The 17,100-nt window shown below is 41.9% G+C and overlaps 1 protein-coding gene across 1 annotated transcript; it reads right to left on the bottom strand.

Moving 5' to 3' along the window:
- Window positions 1–2,496: 2,496 nt before the first annotated feature.
- Window positions 2,497–15,763, bottom strand: phex (phosphate regulating endopeptidase homolog, X-linked). Its single transcript, XM_061093591.1, has 22 exons — window positions 15,567–15,763; window positions 12,557–12,613; window positions 12,303–12,464; window positions 12,109–12,192; window positions 11,751–11,977; window positions 11,547–11,615; window positions 9,880–9,996; window positions 9,583–9,666; window positions 9,081–9,223; window positions 8,817–8,910; window positions 7,732–7,860; window positions 7,228–7,329; window positions 6,423–6,500; window positions 6,066–6,169; window positions 5,742–5,800; window positions 5,460–5,514; window positions 5,006–5,073; window positions 4,645–4,775; window positions 4,447–4,512; window positions 4,140–4,244; window positions 3,366–3,442; window positions 2,497–3,254 (listed from the first exon to the last, which is right to left on the bottom strand). The coding sequence occupies exons 1-22, from the start codon at window positions 15,688–15,690 to the stop codon at window positions 3,152–3,154; spliced, it is 2,238 nt and encodes a 745-aa protein (XP_060949574.1). The 5' UTR covers window positions 15,691–15,763; the 3' UTR covers window positions 2,497–3,151.
- Window positions 15,764–17,100: the final 1,337 nt, after the last annotated feature.

Raw genomic sequence — 17,100 nt, 5'->3', positions numbered from 1 at the left:
GGGCCTGGAGGCAGGTTTAACTGCCCCTCGCTGGACAGAGGCAGAACTGCAGGCCTGGGTCAGGCTGCAGTGATCCAATGCATCACACCACGACTGAGCCTCTGTGACAAACAACAAGCACGACTTGATTCTCCACTGTTTGCTCACATATTGATGTAGCTGTGTTGAACAGGGACTGATCCCGGTGACAAATCACAGGTTTAATCACTGGAGCTGTCATTTTTACTCCGGCCTCTAAAGCAGATTTATGTGGATTCGATGAGGTAACGGCACAGAGTCAGACTCTAACTCATGTTTAACTGCTGCAGCCTCACAGGGCGTCGTGGCGGCTGCAGGGACAGTTTGTCGTGTTAGGCGCCGGCGGTGGCGCCTCAGGTATCGAAGCCCAAACAACAGACACATGTATATACTGGGAATTAAACTTGAAGGTACCCAAATCAGTTGGGGGCATATATTGCTTTCAGGGAGGAGAACATTAAATTTTAAACATTTTAAAAATTAAATAATCTGCTTTTTGGGACTTTTGAAACACATGAAGGAAATCTTATGATTCTGTGATTTATAAAGTATTCTGTCAATAAATAATATGCATAGATGACAATTTAAAACAATTGTAATGTACTAAAAGCTGTGTTTATTTTGGACTCCATCTTTTAGGCAATGATGAAGATTCACAAGACAAAATTGATCAAAATTTAATTTAGCACAAGTCTAAATTTTGATATTTCAAGGTCCTACGATAGATAACTGTATATGTATTTGTTATTGTTGGTTTTACTATATATTTTTTACTATAAATAGAAGAAAATTTACATTTCTCTTATTGATTATGTTACTGCTGCTTGGATCATTTTCTATAGCGTGAAATGTCAGGATGTTGATGTTGGAGTTTGTTAAATACAAAAAAATCCGATTACACAGTGTTTCCGCTGGAGTGAATTAAATTCACAATGAAATATTTGCAATGAAAATTACAGAAACAACAAAACAACACTCAACAAACATGTGACTGTAATGTTTTCAGGAGCAGTAGGAAGCTGTGGCCACATGCGGTGACATCACTGTTTCAACTTCCCATTGATCATTGATGTAAGAATATCTGCCTGATTATTATTATTTACACATCTAGTAAAATAAAATCTCAGTTCATTATCATCCATCTCACTTATTCCCTATCTTTGTCAATTAATCACCAATCCAACACACACCCACACACACAGACACACACAGACACACACCACCATAACAGACTAGGCTCTGGACTGATTTCTAATTGGTGTGTATTGATGTTACTGTCGCTGGTGTTGCCACAAATACACGTCATTAATGTTTCCTCGAGCCTGATGCTGTGTGACAAAGTCAAACACACACACACACACACACACACACACACACACACATCTCAACACAGAATAAGTTGCCATGGGAACTGCTGACATAAATGAATGAGATATGATGTGTGTGTGTGTGTGTGTGTGTTGTCAGGTCTGGAGGTAAATCAATGAATGGACATTCTCTCTGTTCCAGCCCCTCTCTCTTTACCTCCTTTGTCCTCCGTCCATCAGCCCCTCCAGCCACTGTCCGACACCTCGCTTCACTTCTCTCTCACATTTCCCACCTCGTCGTTTCCCCCAAGACAAAGATACGAGGTGAAGGGAGAGCGCAAGAGTTTTATTGAGACACACACAGAAAGAAATGGAAACACAATGAACCACAATCACAAGAAACACACACAAATAGGTCCAAGAACAGTGAGGGTAATAATTCGTCCCCATTACACAAAGAAAACATTTCAAAATAATAAAATGTAAATTAAAAAAATTGGATTCTGTTACATATCCTACAGTGGTTTCAGTTTATTTGCACTGCACACACATGTTATTTTGCAGGCGTTAAATAAAACTCATAGATTTATATTAATTGCCGCCGATCGCGTTAATCGATTAACTGTTTAATCGAAAATCTAAATTGACAGCTGTGCTATTTTGTCAATAGCACATAAATAATAATAACTAGTCTACGTTTTAATTAACGAAGAGCTGGGGCAGACGGTTTGTGTGACAGTTCAGCAGCGGCCAAAATAAACCTGGACAAAGAGTTTTTCTTTAAATCACAACGATAGGAAAAAAAAAGATTAATTAAATGTAGAGAAACAAGGTGACAATCACTTAAATACACAAAACAACCTGGAAATTTGATTTAGAAATAAAAAAAAAGTGTTTAAAACGATAAGAGCCTATTGTGATTTTCTGACTAACTTGTTGAATCTGGTAAAAATCCCTCCAGGACTCCAGAGAAACATCAAGTAACTCAAGGACTTTGTTCAGTTCAGTGCCACGGACGAGAAGACCAACGATGGGAGTTCATCTCGTTATTCGAGTTCCCGTGATTCGGAGAGTTCAGCAGCTTCAGGCTTAACTGAGGCAGACAAACAAAGTCCAGCGGAAACCAAGGACTTATCAAGAGAGAGCCCCCCCCCACCCACCCACCCACCCTCACACAAAGTACAAAACACATTAAGCCTCATATAACGTCTCAGAAATAAACAAACTGCTTTTCTCGTACATTGTCATGAATCAGGCTTTCACAACTATTTGAATCTTTAAAATATGTTTCTTATTTTTTAGATTTAGTCTTTGGTTTGACGGATGCTGGGAATCCATCGACTAGGCCGCTCATAAATACGTCTACAGATGTTGACCTGATATATTTCTGCTTCTCACAGTTACTGTAACATCTGGAATATATGTTCCTGTAAAAATATATATAGCCATTGAACCTTCTCCCTGATGTATAACTTCTTTATTCCCATAGGAGAGGCTCAATCTTATCTACTCACACTTACAGTGCATATCCTGAACATCTGTTGTTATAGAAATCAGCAGTTTTTACAACAGCTTGCAAAAAATATCTTTGCCAAACATAATTGATAAACTATGACTGACAAAAGTCTTGAGTCATGATTTTCTTCTGTAGCTGCAACTTGTGCAGGAAAAGTTCCTGTAAAATGGCTTCAGTTCCTAACATGTCTATGAGTTCAGAGAATAACTCACATCACATGCAAACTAAAGGCTACGTCCGGCATGTTCAGCCTTTTCAACACAGGCCTCCTGCTCACAGCCAGGGTCAGGCTGAGGTCAGAGGTCAAAGGTCACCACACCCGGCAGGACTGTGCTCCTCGGTTCATGACCGACGCCTCCGGGCAGCTGAACACGTTCTGAAACTCCTCGTAGTTGCTCATGGCTCCGACGACTCTGCAGGGTAGACAAGAACGGTGGAGATGAGGTTGTAAGGGAATGCATGTTCATGTATTGTGTGTGTGTGAGTGTGTGTGTGTGTGTGTGCATGGCTGAGTGCGTGCACACCTGTATTTGGGCGGACTGTGGGCTCCGCTCTGGATCTGATCCCTGGCTGCTTCCGGTCTGTACGAGTTACATCTCACCTGCACAATACAAACGGACACTTCATTAGCAGATGGTGCAGCAGCCGGATGATAAACACGGGGAAAGTAAATAAAAACTGTGCTGCAACCAGACTGTGTGTTAAAAATGGACACACAAGTGGATGAAAACTGTGATCCTCGAATGACCAGCAGAGGGAGACTTCTCTGGTTGCTGGATTTTTAACATCAGAAAAAACTTCTTCAATAAAGAATGTTAATTTTGAAAATTAAATTGCTCCAACGTAGACTGACAGGCGTTGACACTGTGTACCTGACAGCCAGCACCATCCAATGGGTGGAGGTCTCAGGTGCAGGTGGGCGTGTAGAGTCTCAGTTAGGCTCCACCCCTCGCTCCTCTAAATATGGGTACTTCCGGTTTAGAAAACAACCAAGATGGCGCCGGACAAAATGCCAAACTCGAGTGCTCTGAATGGCAGCTCGCAAATTAACAGGCGCCACTCAAATGATCTTCTTGAACTTCATTAACAATTCAAGACTATAATTTAAATGTCAGAAACACACAGTGTGGATTTGTACGAAAACTTAAAATCATAATTTACCTTCAACAAAACGAGAGTAAAACCTAAACAAAACATTATAGAGCAACATGGACCAAAGTCACCTCCTCAGGATCAGAAGCCTGTTCCTGATGCATGTGTGTGTGTGTGTGTGTGTGTGTGTGTGTGTGTGTCCTTACGTGTGCGTAGCTGAGGAAGAACAGCTGGTTGTTGTTCAGCCCGACTCCCGGCAGCAGAGGCTCCTCCACACCTCCTCTGCTCTCCTCCACCCACCTCCTGTACGCCTACACACACAGGGAAGAAGAGTTTTCTACCTTCACTCACCAAGGACGTTCAGACCGGTGAAATACAAGTGAAATTCAAAGTGTCGGAACTCAATGCAATAAAGAGATCATCAATTTTCCATATAACAGGTCAGAATATCGGCAAAAACAAAGGCAAACCATATTTCTTTGGCGAGACAGATTATCATAAACCTTGCCGTACCCTGAACGCTTCTCTTATTCCTCCATTGTCGGCTATATTTTCTGCCAGAGTCCTCTTCCCTCGCACCTGCGGAGCAAAAACATCCACAAAGCCGTAAAACACTTCTACAACAATATGATCAAAGAAGTTGATTGATTAGGAGTTTGATAAATAATGCATGTTCCTGCTGGAGCAGCTGTAAATCCTGTGGTTCCTCACATTCAGGCCGGCCTCCTCCCAGAGGTAGCCGTTATACTGGTCTATCATGCACTGGGTCTTCTCAGTGAAGGCTGTTATTGACGAGTTGCTCCACCACTGGTCCAGGTTTCCATTCTTGTCATATTTACGACCTGTTCAGGGAAGCGTCACACACATAAAAATCACACACTCGAGTGGAGATATGACAAATATCCAGAACCACTTTCTTTTAATCAATCTGATGATTTATTTACTAGGTATTGATTCAAGGTGCCCGGGCGCTGGATCATTTCAACCTCAGCTCATGATCCCTTTATAATCTTTATCACAAAGTGGTATTGACGTAATTCTGAACGCTGCCTGAACAAACAAGTGTTTTTACCGTTATTGTCGAAGCCGTGAGTCAGCTCGTGTCCGACGATCACCCCGATGGCTCCGTAACTTAAAGACCTGAAAGAGACACAGAGAGAAACATTCACAGCAATGAAGTAATAATATTTAACAATCTGAATATGCCTGATTTGATTTAACTTTCAAATTAAACTGCAATATTAGTCTATCATCTGTAAATGTGAAATATTTACTCTAAACTGAATATGAAATGAAATTTTATTTCTAATAAAACACAGTTATTTCATGATCTGTGGAGAATGAGGTGTAAAATAATGGTGCTCGTCTACAGGCCTCGTTTCGTCTGTGTGATTTTTCTATTAGCCAGGCTCGTGCTGGAGAAAATCCCGTTATTAATTCAGAGCTCCTCGCTGCTCCTCTCTGAAAGCGTGAGGTGGCATTTCTCTGGTCCGTTAACAGAGCGTGTCACATTTCTTTAATCTCACCTCGGATACTCTCTCCCCCAGAAGAAAGGCTTCTGCAGCTCTCCAGCAGGAAATCCTAAACGAGAGGATCAACAGGGTTTGAGTCTGAAGCTCTGTCCGGATTCAGTCAGAGCAGAAAGGTCAGGCAATTTAAACAAGTCAATTCCCATTACTTTGCAAATTTAAAGACATATTAATCCCACAAATTCTTCCTGGACTGAGGTAAAGTAAAGATTTCTTCTGTCTGGATTGAATTTGAAGAATAATTGAATTCAAATGATGTCAGATGTTGTTGTATCTTACGGATTTGATTGGTGGAAGAACTGTAGAAGGCGTTCACAGTTGTTGGGTTTGTAAACCACCTGAAAGATAAAACACAGTCAGATGCAAGTCAACAAGAGAATCACACAAGTCAGCACAAAACAACACCCACTATTGTTATAATCATACTAGTAGTTGGTTTGTTTAGATTAAACTTAAGATGTGAAAACTTAATGTGACCTTTCTATCACACACTTTATGTACATCAGGATTTATTTGATTTGATTTGTCTGTTTGCTTTTATTGATAAGATTTGTTTTCTTGTCCAGTTATTGTCATTCTGTAGAGATCAGTCCTTGTACTCACTCTGTACGTGGGACGCTCTTTCGAAGCCAGGCGACATCGGACTTGGCGATGAACTTGAGCGTCTGCATCACGTTGCCATAGTAATCCATCTCATTGAACTTTAGCTAAAACACACAAATACAACTATCACTCAAAGTCAAGCTATGTAGTTCAAATGTGTTGAATCCAATTAAGACATTTTGATTCAGCAGTTTTCCACCTTGATGTCATTCCTCTTCTAAACTGTCCAGATGTTGAAAATAAAACTTGGTTCTCAGTTAAAGTTACTCGTCATAAACAGCTGCATCTTGGACGGATTGAACTTGATGGTTTGAATAAAGTAAACTTAACCCTCCCCTGTAACGTAAAGGAACCAACCTCCTTGAGATCTTCGCTCAGGTAGGTGTCGTTCAGGATGAACTCGGGGTAGCCGACCTTTGCCAGGACGGCGTGAGCCTGGAGAGACGGCAACAGGAGAGTGAACGTTAACAACAGCTTCAACTGATAAATCTGATTATGATTATGTACAAGTCAGACATTTATTTAGTGTAACTGACAGATAGAATAAGATTAAATCTCATCACAGGGCACGACGAAAGAGAAAAGAAAAAAGACAAAGCCTCAGGGCTTACATCAGATTTATATGGAATTAAAGTGTTGAGCCAATCCAGACAATAAAACACTCTGAGGGAAGAGTTTTTGTCCTTGTTGAACTTTAAGTCTTGTAATATGAAACAAATAATGTTGCTGCACCACAGTTGGTCGATTATTAGTACTTTGGTTCAAAGAGAAAAGTAATGAATTAAACATAGAATGTTTAAATGAGCATTTATATATCTGCAACTCTGTGTACACAGAATTACTGTAACGTATATGACACTAAATAGATAAAAGAAGTTAGGATTATTACCATTCAATGGCTAAAAAAAGCAGTTTGTGCAAGTGTGGCTCCTTTCTCTATTAGGACATGTATAGATCCAGTTATTTCACTTGGTGGAAAACCAACACAGAGCTGCCCCCTAGTGGTATCACAGAGTTAAAGCTTTACTGGAGGATACAATTTAGTGTTGAGACACAAAACAACTGTGTCTTGAATAAAAGTGTGTTCTGGAAAATCCTGTGTGTTGCAAAGCAATGTGAGAATAAACCCGTGACTGATATCAGAGCTGACGGCTCGTCCTGCCTTTTCTACGGCTCTCGTCTTCGTCGACTGATCCATCCACTCGTTCTCTTTCTGCAGAATGTCGATGAACGCCCAGCGAATGCCCCCGATCAGCTCCTCCATCTGAGACAGACACAGATTCAGGAAGGACACAGGAGGAGAAAGGAGATCAGAGGACGTCCAGGAAACACATGTTCTCAGACAGTGAGGACATTTTGGGTCGGACTTCACTTTGGAGCAGAACTTCAGGCTCTTCAGGTCAATTACATAGTTGTGATTGTTGGGGTAAGAGGCTTGGGAATGCAATAAGTCAGAAAGTGTCCTCACAAGGATAGAAATGTGTGTTTCCACCGCACAATAAGAACATTTACAAAAAAATGAAGTGCTCGGTGTCACTGTGACATAAACAAACACACAATTAAATAACCTAATCGCCAGAAGACACACATCTGTTAACACACACACGAGTTGGACTCTTGACCCGAGACGTGACACATGAAGTTCACGTCAGGAACGCACACGCACCATGTGTTTCTTGTCCTCCTGGAAGTGTGTGTCGACGAAGAGGCGCCCGGTGGCGTAAACAAGCGAGTTCTCCACGTAGTTCACGCACTTATCCCAGCGTGGGGTGAGAGAGGTGGTTCCCGTGGTTACCTGGTGGGGGTACAAACTGATGTTTACATTTGACATTTTAAGATCAAAATGAAAGAAGGTTGGAAACGTCAACATGTTGAATTTATGCTTCACTATTAAATTCATCAGGAGCTTCCTCCCTGGTCTTGAAAACAGAAAACAAAGTTTGATAAGAAATCAAGCAACTATCACATGTTGGAGTCTTAAAATTTTAAGGGGTACTTTCATGTAAAAAAGTATATTTTGTATATTTATTGAATGTTCAACCTCTTCTTTTTCTACCACTTTGAAATGTGCTACTGTGAATAAAACCTTGACTTATTTATTTATGATACACAATGCAGTGTGTACAAAAGAAGGAATCCTTCCAAATATTAAAGCAAAAGCTCTTTGGCTCACATCTTGTACTATTTTAAAAGATATAGGTCACGTTTCTTCCCTTGCAGAATAATTGGATTTTCAACTACAAAGCTCTGTTTACAAGGCAAAACAGACACTGAATTATTTATCAATACATTTATTTGTTGGCCTAAATGTTAGCACACTGAAATATGTCAAGCTTAAATAACCTGCACAGCTTCAGTTACTTTAAAGTGACAAGAATAGTGTTTGAGGCTGGTTCAGATTTATAGTTTGTTAAAATAACTCTGAGATCAGGATTAATTAAAACATAAATCACATAATACGAGAGTTAAAATTAGAGAAGAAACATCCGTATCTAAGGTCCTGGTCTTTCTGTTTATAGTAAAACTTCATAATACTACGTTCCAGACATGAAATACACAGAAGGAACTTCTCAAACAGCCGTAAACCATGGATCTGCAAACCGTCAACTCGTAAAATAAGAAAAACAACCTGATTTAAAGTTTCTCTGGGGTTTTTCCAAAGGATTTTTCTGGCTCTCGACCAATGAAGGAGCATCTCATACAGCAATGACCAAACCAGGACAGATTTTGGAACGAGCTTTGTGTTCGTACCCGAGCGTAGTCGAGGTATCTGTAGAGGAAACGACGACTCAGAGTCGTGATCCTGGAGAAAACCGTCCTCCACTGCACGTAGTTCGCTACGGTCCTGAAGAGAGAGAGGACAATTCATTAAATCCCTACATGTAATCTCATTATACACCATACATCACTTATAACGAGAGACAGGAGCCCCGAGGCCTCAGTGTGTGTGTGTTCCTCTGTCTGCGTGTTCATGTGTTCATGTGTGTGTGTGTGTGTGTGTTCATGTGTGTGTACCTGGGGTCGGTGGCGTTAATGAGCTTGAAAAGTTCCTTGAAATACTGCGGCGCTCGGACGATGACGGGCTCGGAGGAGGAGATGGAGCGAGTCGGGTCGCTCTTAGACTCCACCACCGCTTTGACAAAACCCAGCCAGTCGAACTACAGAAGAGGAGAAGCAAAGATTAATGGTTTCTTACATAAATCAACTACTAAAAACAAAGTGTTTCTCACATTTTTGTCTCCGAGCTTGGTCATCTTCATGCCAATCAACTATTGCCTGCTACATAATATTATTCTGAAAATGGAAAAGCTATGAAACGACATTTGAATCATTGGTAAAACAAACCGCATTTTATTAATCAATTCATAAATAGATGGATGATCCTATTGAAGCCATTTCCGTTTTGGGTCTAGCTCAGCAGCTCTCAGTCTGATTGTCCTAAAGATATTCATGGTCCCCAGAGGATGAAGTCTACGTTCTTCCAGAATCACCCTGAGTTGAATCTGTTCCTTGTTACCTGTGGAACGGAGCGCTGCAGGCGAGACAACGAGTATCTGTTGTACATGTTCTCACTGGTGCGGTTCTCGTAGGGAATCAGGATCTGTCAACACAATGAGCAGGTTTACAAACACACACACACACACACACACGACTGATGATTCATGCATTAAATTGTCCTCCCTGAATCAGCTGCAAACTTCATGTGTGATAATACTGAGTTTTAATGAGCTCCAGAGACACGGAGTCGCCGTCAAATCATTTCCATACATTCAATGAAGATGATATTTGACTTAATGTGACTTGACGTCTTTACATGAGCCAGTTTGGTCTCGAAGGCGAGCGCCTTCTCCATCTGGGTCAGCGCCGAGGACTCTGGAGCGCCCAGCATGACGGCCGTGTCCGTCATCAGGCTGAGCAAGGCCGCACGGTACTGGAGAGAGAGGGAGAAGGAGAGAGAGTGAGACAGAGAGAGAGAGAGAGAGAGAGAGAGAGAAATTTGTTCATTGCTGTGAGCTACTGTGACGACCACGACATCAGCTGCCATCAAACATCAAAGCCCTAAATCTACACTTAGATAATACTTCACTCCTTTATCAGTATGTGTCATTCATTTTGGTAAAATTCATGTTTTTCTTATAAATAACGTTTTTAAGAGCAGCAGAAAATATTCATTGAATAATCCAGGTTCAAACACTAAAGATAAATGTACTGATAAATCAGTGTGATGTTCTGATAAAGCACCATAAGGTTAATAAGCTGTAACTAATTGATTTTATTAAGGCCACTTTATGGATATATGCACTTGATGGGAAAAGGTTTAACATAATTATAAACATTTACAGCCACAGACTTGATGGATTGTAGAAACCTTTATAAACAATCTATTAATGGAAACCAACTTTAAAACTCAAAACCCTCGATAACATCATTAATATATTTATAAATGCAAATCTGAAGACCTATTACAAAGTGTGAAAAACTGATGAAAACAAACTTCCTAATAAAGATTTCTGAACAATTTACAGCTGCTGACTTAATAGTAGAAACACTAAGAGACTCAAAGTTGTTCTAACAACCTAATAAAGACATTCATTACTTTTATAAATTAGTCAGAAAGTGTTTAAGCGATAAAATATATTTAAATCAACGACACAAAACAAATGAATCGAAATAAACTATAAATTACCAAAGCGTCAAGAGTGTGATTATCCAAGCTCATTAAACAAAAATGATTTACTTTGCAATGTTAATTATATATCATTTTCCTGACATATGTTTCGACAGTAAAAACAACTTATCACAGTAAGACTAATTTAAAGATGGTTAAAGATATGTTTGCTATGTGGAGTTTGAACCCTGAGTCCTTGTATCTGCTGTAAGTTTGCAAGTGAAACATTTTCTCATGTCATGACCCTAATGTAAACTCTGGTATTTACAGTATGTGGGTACTGTACGTCCTGTAGAGCAGAAATAACTACAGATAGAGACACTGAAGTAATAACAAGATAGCATTTTTTTTTTAGGGCTGGGCAAGTTAACTCGTTTTAATCGAGTTAACTCGTTTTAATCGAGTTAACTCAAGTGATGAGTTAACTCGATTGTTTATCCGCCAATTATTTTCTTTTTTCCTGTTCTGCAGCAGTCAGCAACAGACTTTCACAAAATAAAAGCCTGACTTTCACAATAAAACAATAAATAATCAAACCTGAGTTAATGCGAGATAAAATAATTAATCGAGTTAACTCATCACTTGAGTTAACTCGATTAAAACGAGTAAACTTGCCCAGCCCTATTTTTTTTTAACATAAGAAATCACCATCCACTCCCTTTTCTCAAATGAAGTTCTGTCCTAATGACCGTCTGATGTCTCATATTTCAAACGGCTGAAATTAACCTCTGCAATAATTCATCCCTGCAGCCGGAGGAGAAAAGCTGCTGTAGGAAGACGGACTCTTTAAGACGGATGAAGCAGAAACTCACGGCCTGGGCAGAGGACGTGTTGGTGGTGTAGTCTTCCCTCGAGGGCAGAGACAGGGACGCCTGGTCCAGCTGCAGGAAGACGGATTCACAATGTTTTAAATCATGTATTTGTCTAAAATCAAGTGTACGGTCAATCTGTAAAATACCTTGATGACATGTCTTTGTGATAAAGGTTTGACAGTAACGGCCGTGTGGATATCTGACCTTGATGATGTACTTGGAGGAGTTCTTGTCGTCAGGCGAGACGTACAGGCGGAGCAGGACGCTCTTGCTGTGCTGGTTCCTCATCTGAGCCAGAGTCTTCAGGAGGCTCCACCGAGCGGAGGACCACTGGTACTCCCCCCCGAGCCCGTCCCCGACCACGGGCCAACGGAACTCCGGCTGTTTGAGAGTCTTCAGCATCGGTTTGGTGTCCATCTTCTCCAGCATGGCTTCGTGAAGAAGACACAAAGAAGGTCAGATTAGGAGCTGGAGGAGATATCAGAAAACGACTGTCCCTAAAGGTGCTGTACGAAGATTTGTGTTTGTGAGACGAAACCCAGTGGACGTGTGTCGGACTCACTCTCGTTCAAACAGGAGCGGTAGAGGACCTTAGCTTTGGTCACTGCCTCCAGTTCATCGGGGTTGGATGGAGCTTCCAGTAACTCTGACAAGGAAACAGGAAACAGTGTGGGTCATTATAACAGTTCCTCTCCACGATCAATACTCCACAGACATCATAAGGTCAAGATGGCCTCCCTCTCTGCTCCCAGTCACCTTTGAGCTGGATGTCCACGTGCTGCCGCAGCCAGGGGTAGATGCCGTACGAGGAGGAATCTTCGGGGATGGGATTCTCCTTCAGCCAACCTCCACAGGAGAAGCTGTAGAAGTCCTCACAGGGGTCGACTGCCCGATCGATTTTAGCTAGAATGGACCCGGCTGCAGGAGGGAGGAGACACGTGAACGTTAAGATACTTTGGTCACGACTGGTGCTTTACAAACCCCTGGTGGAAGCTCAGGGAACTGCTCACCTGCCTCGATGCATTCTGGAGTCAGACAGAACTCCTCCTGACTGGACTTCTGGGAAACTGAGGAGAGAGGAAAAGAGTGGAAGGATGAAGGGCGACAACCTACAGTCTGCTCTGACTCACAGAGCTGTGTTATTCTGGTTGCATGCATGTCTATATACAGTACGCCCCCCCCCTCCTTGAAACCACATAAACGTACAAGTCTGCCGGTGACACAACCAGCTTTCCAAGAACAACTCAACAGTGGAAACTTAATGTGGAAGTCGACAAACCACATGTGACCCCAGGAGAGTGGAAACACCTTTTTAGGCAAATTCAAACGTTTGAGATCCTGAAACCACTTGATATTTTATATATTGGATTTAAAAATGACAGGAAAAGCCTTAGATCGACCACATCCTCCGAAGGACTTTTGTCTTTTGTTATTGCTTTTATTGAGAAACAGAATTCGCTTCCTGTAGTTTATCCTTCTGACATCGTAATCACCGGGTTTGTCCAGTCACTCCTCTTCCTCGAAAGTGGGCTCACGGATTTAGAAAAAACCAAATGCACACTCACAGCTTCGACCCTGCACGACCCACTTGGCCTGGAGCAACCTCAACAACCCCCCCTCCACAAACACACACAAACACACACAGCTTTAAACACACCCACACACACATATGGATGTCTGAGGCTCCAGTGTCACTGCCAAAACCCCACGTTCGTCACTGAGATACGAAAACACGCCAGGGACACAAACACGCATGTAAACAAACACACGTCTCACAGATGAACTCATTAGAAACAAATATTAATTAAATTAAATCAAAGCAACCACTTGGCATTCCTGTGTCCGGTCAATCGCACGGCTGGCTTGGAGTGTTTCCATCCCAGTGGGCGTGTGGTGCTACATACATAGACACGTGACATAATTACACTTCAATGCCGCCACAAGAATGTTGGCTTCCCTCAATAACAAAAAAAATAGAAATCTAAGGACCCCTCCCAACCTCGACCATCCTCACAACCACGCACGACTCAAACTACCAGCACACAGGAAGTTCATCTATATGTTAAACCTGAAGCTGTAGAGCCAGGAGACCAGCTCCTCTAAGGCTCAACAACACGTGACATTTATAGATCCGTTTGTTTAAAAGTGAAATGGTATTTTAAACTTTGGACCATGTGAAGTTTTACCCCTTGTTTCAGTCTTTAAGAAAAGTTAACAATATAAATATATATTAGCATGCTGATTGAGGATTGTTCATCTGATCATCTAGCCTATTTCCATTCATTTATCCATCAATTGTAAAGTATTTTTACAGACGATTCCAATAGTTTGGCTAACTATTTATATCTCTGGCATTGCATTAGTGTTTTTTTACAAACTTTCTTCTCATCTTATTCTACAGAACAATGCCACGTGCACTCTCTCATGTGTGGAGACATTTCACCTCATCCAATGTAGAAGGAAAGGCTGTGTACATTTGCAAATACTGTGCAAAGACCTATGTTAAGAATGACACAACGATGCAGAAGCATATAGTCAAGTGCCCAAAGTTTCCTCAGGGCTCAAATCAGCCTATGACACAACAAAATGTTTATATTTATGTCTGTATATGACAAGGTAAATACAGTTAGTATAAATTACCCACAACATTTCCAGTTTATTCCCGTTAATTCCTGTATATTCCCGTTAATTCCCATGGAAAGTTTCCAGCTTTGAATATTCCCGGAATTTTGCAACCCTATATATGAATCACAGAGTTACACTGGTGTCAACCTGTCTTTTGTGAGACCTTGCTTTTCCTTTCCTGAACCAGTTCATTGAGCTGAAACACTGAGAAAACTAGAGTGGCCCTACAGTCCCTTTAAATTCAATCAAGCTGCTATTAATTTCACATCAGTCCCATAAACATCCCTGATATTTTCCCATCAAGATTCCATGAATTACCCGCTGGGAAACCAGAGAAAATCTCACAGTGTTAAAGATAGTGAGAAAGAATTCCTGGATCCGCCCCCTGATCTGGATCTGCACCAAAATTGAATGGGTTCTTTCCTAATGCACAAAAACCACATCCTTCCACCGACTCTCGTGGAAATCCACGATAATCCTGTAACTAATCAGTTCAGTATTAAACATCGTTGCCGCATGAAAACTCACCATCTGTTTTCACGCTTCACAAACTGGTAAACACAGAGAATGTTAAGGCTTTTACGTGAACACGTGTCTTGAAATTTAAGATTTTTGCTTCTGTGATCCAGTTCATTGAGCATTGAGAAAGAATATGTGAAGTTGTCCCAAGTCCCTGTGTTATAACATTAATATGCAGCTAAATTAAACCACCAGGACAAACTGGTTCTTTCTAATCAACATAAAATCAACATGTAAACTGAAAGGGATTTACATAACTGATGTAAATCCCTTTCAGTTTACATAAAGCTCTTGTGGCCTTTGCTTCAAGTTCTTCTTCTGTTGTTATCTGCACTACTGCGGCAAATCACTGGTTTAATTTCCCAAACTAAACTATATTCATGTATTTTGAAAGTTACCAGTGTAAATTAACATCTACTGGCCTTTATAAATAAATAAATAAACACACACACACACCCTAACCCACCACTTCTCTGCCCACACAGCTCCTGCTAATTAATTTCTCATTCTGCAGGAGACAATACCCACAAAGTGTCAACACACACATTCCTCCCTCTCTTCCCAGCGTCCACTGTGACTCCCACAGAGCGTTACGAGGTTGTGCATGTGTGTGTGGGGGGGGCGTATATATACGAAACCTTATATGGACCAAAAATAGTTTGACACAAGTTACCCGCGAACCCTCCACACAGACCTTTGCTCCCAGCCAGTGCACTGGTGTGTGTAATTTACAGTTGGCGTGAACTATAATCTGAGCGTTCACTGTGAAATACGTTTTCTGCGGAACTCCTAGCAAATTATAATGCAGCATGAGGACAAGTGTGTGTTTATGTACAGTGTGTGTGTGGCTGTGTGTGTGTGTGTTTATGGACTTACCCAGTATGAGTGCGAGCAGCAGAACGGCACACAGACACACACACATGGCCAGGGCGATCTTGAAGAGACGAGTGTTGCCCTTCTCGGGTTTTACTCCACCGCCGCCTAAATGCTCCTGCTCCATGACTTACTAATATCACACACACACACACGCACAAACAAACTAACACACAAAAAAATCTCTTGACAGCTGGAAAAACACAACAAAAAGTGGAGAAAACTGAAGAAAAAATATGAATTAAATGGACGAAATTAAATCCAGAAGGTTTTTAGTGCATGTTCCTGATTTTTAAATGAATCTATATTCTACTTTAGACTTTCTCTATCTGTGTCTGCTGCTATCTGAGTATCTGCAGGACTGTAACTTCACCCCAGCTCTTCAAACTGTTCCTCCCTCCCTCCCTCACCACTCCTCCCTCCCTCCCTACTCCTCCTCTCCTCCCTCCCTCCCTCCCTCCCTCCCTCCCTCCCTCCCTCCCTCCCTCCCCTCCAGGACACCAGGGACCAGGCGTCCCAGTGGAGAACAGAAATCATTTATCAAAATCATTGGCTAAAACCAGAACATTGTGTGTGTTTGCTTGTGTGTGTGTGTGTGGCATTAGGGGCTGCAGACCCTGTCAGAGGCATAAACGTACATGTGAAGTGTGTGTGTGTGTGTGTGTGTGTGTGTGTGTGTGTGTGTGTTTAATCTCATGTTAAAAACAGCAGGGTGCTCTGCTTGAAACATTTATCAGATCAGACAGTCAGTAGACCAGAATAAAATTAGATTCACACACACACACACTCTCTCTCTAACACACGCACACACACACCCTCTCTCTCTCTAACACACACACACACCCTCTCCCTCTCTCACACACACACACACACCCCCTCTCTCTCTCACACACACACACACCCTCTCTCTCTCACACACACACACACACCCTCTCCCTCTCTCACACACACACACCCCCTCTCTCTCTCCCTCTCTCTCTCACACACACACACACACTCTCTCTCTAACACACGCACACACACACCCTCTCTCTCTCTAACACACACACACACTCTCTCTCTCTCACACACACACACACACCCTATCTCCCTCTCTCTCTCACACACACACACACCCTATCTCCCTCTCTCTCTCACACACACACACACCCTCTCTCTCTCTCTCTCACACACACACGGGAGACACAATCGATTAACCCGATGATGACGCTGCCTGTAAAAACACATCAGTGTTCCGGTTCATCACTAATTTCTAAGAGGAGGTGCTGATGATAATAAGGCCGCAGCTCCTGATTGGTCCACCTCCTCCTCGGGGGGGAGAGAACGTGCTCTTTAGGGTTGTGGGTCGGCGGCGGCGGCGGCGGCACGGTCCCTATATAGACTCGTCTTCCTGTGCTGCTGCAAACCAAACACCCATTCATCAAACCCAGCCCTGTGACCACGATGCTATTGTTCAGCATTTCTGACTCCAGATCATTTGCGTCCTGATTTAATTCTCATTGTTTTTAAATCTTCTGAAAACTTTTCGCTCCACTTC

Source organism: Limanda limanda, chromosome 20 (genome assembly GCF_963576545.1).
Source record: "Limanda limanda chromosome 20, fLimLim1.1, whole genome shotgun sequence".
Classification (NCBI taxonomy): Eukaryota; Metazoa; Chordata; class Actinopteri; order Pleuronectiformes; family Pleuronectidae; genus Limanda; species Limanda limanda.
This window is presented reverse-complemented; position numbering and strand designations above follow the sequence as displayed.

Coding starts and splice junctions, on each gene's coding strand:
- phex (XM_061093591.1), bottom strand. CDS start 15,690: ATGGAGCAGGAGCATTTAGGCGGCGGTGGAGTAAAACCCGAGAAGGGC. Junction 9,667..9,879: donor TCGAGACCAAACTGGCTCAT/GTAAAGACGTCA, acceptor TTGTGTTGACAG/ATCCTGATTCCCTACGAGAA. Junction 4,776..5,005: donor TCACGGCTTCGACAATAACG/GTAAAAACACTT, acceptor TTCCCTGAACAG/GTCGTAAATATGACAAGAAT.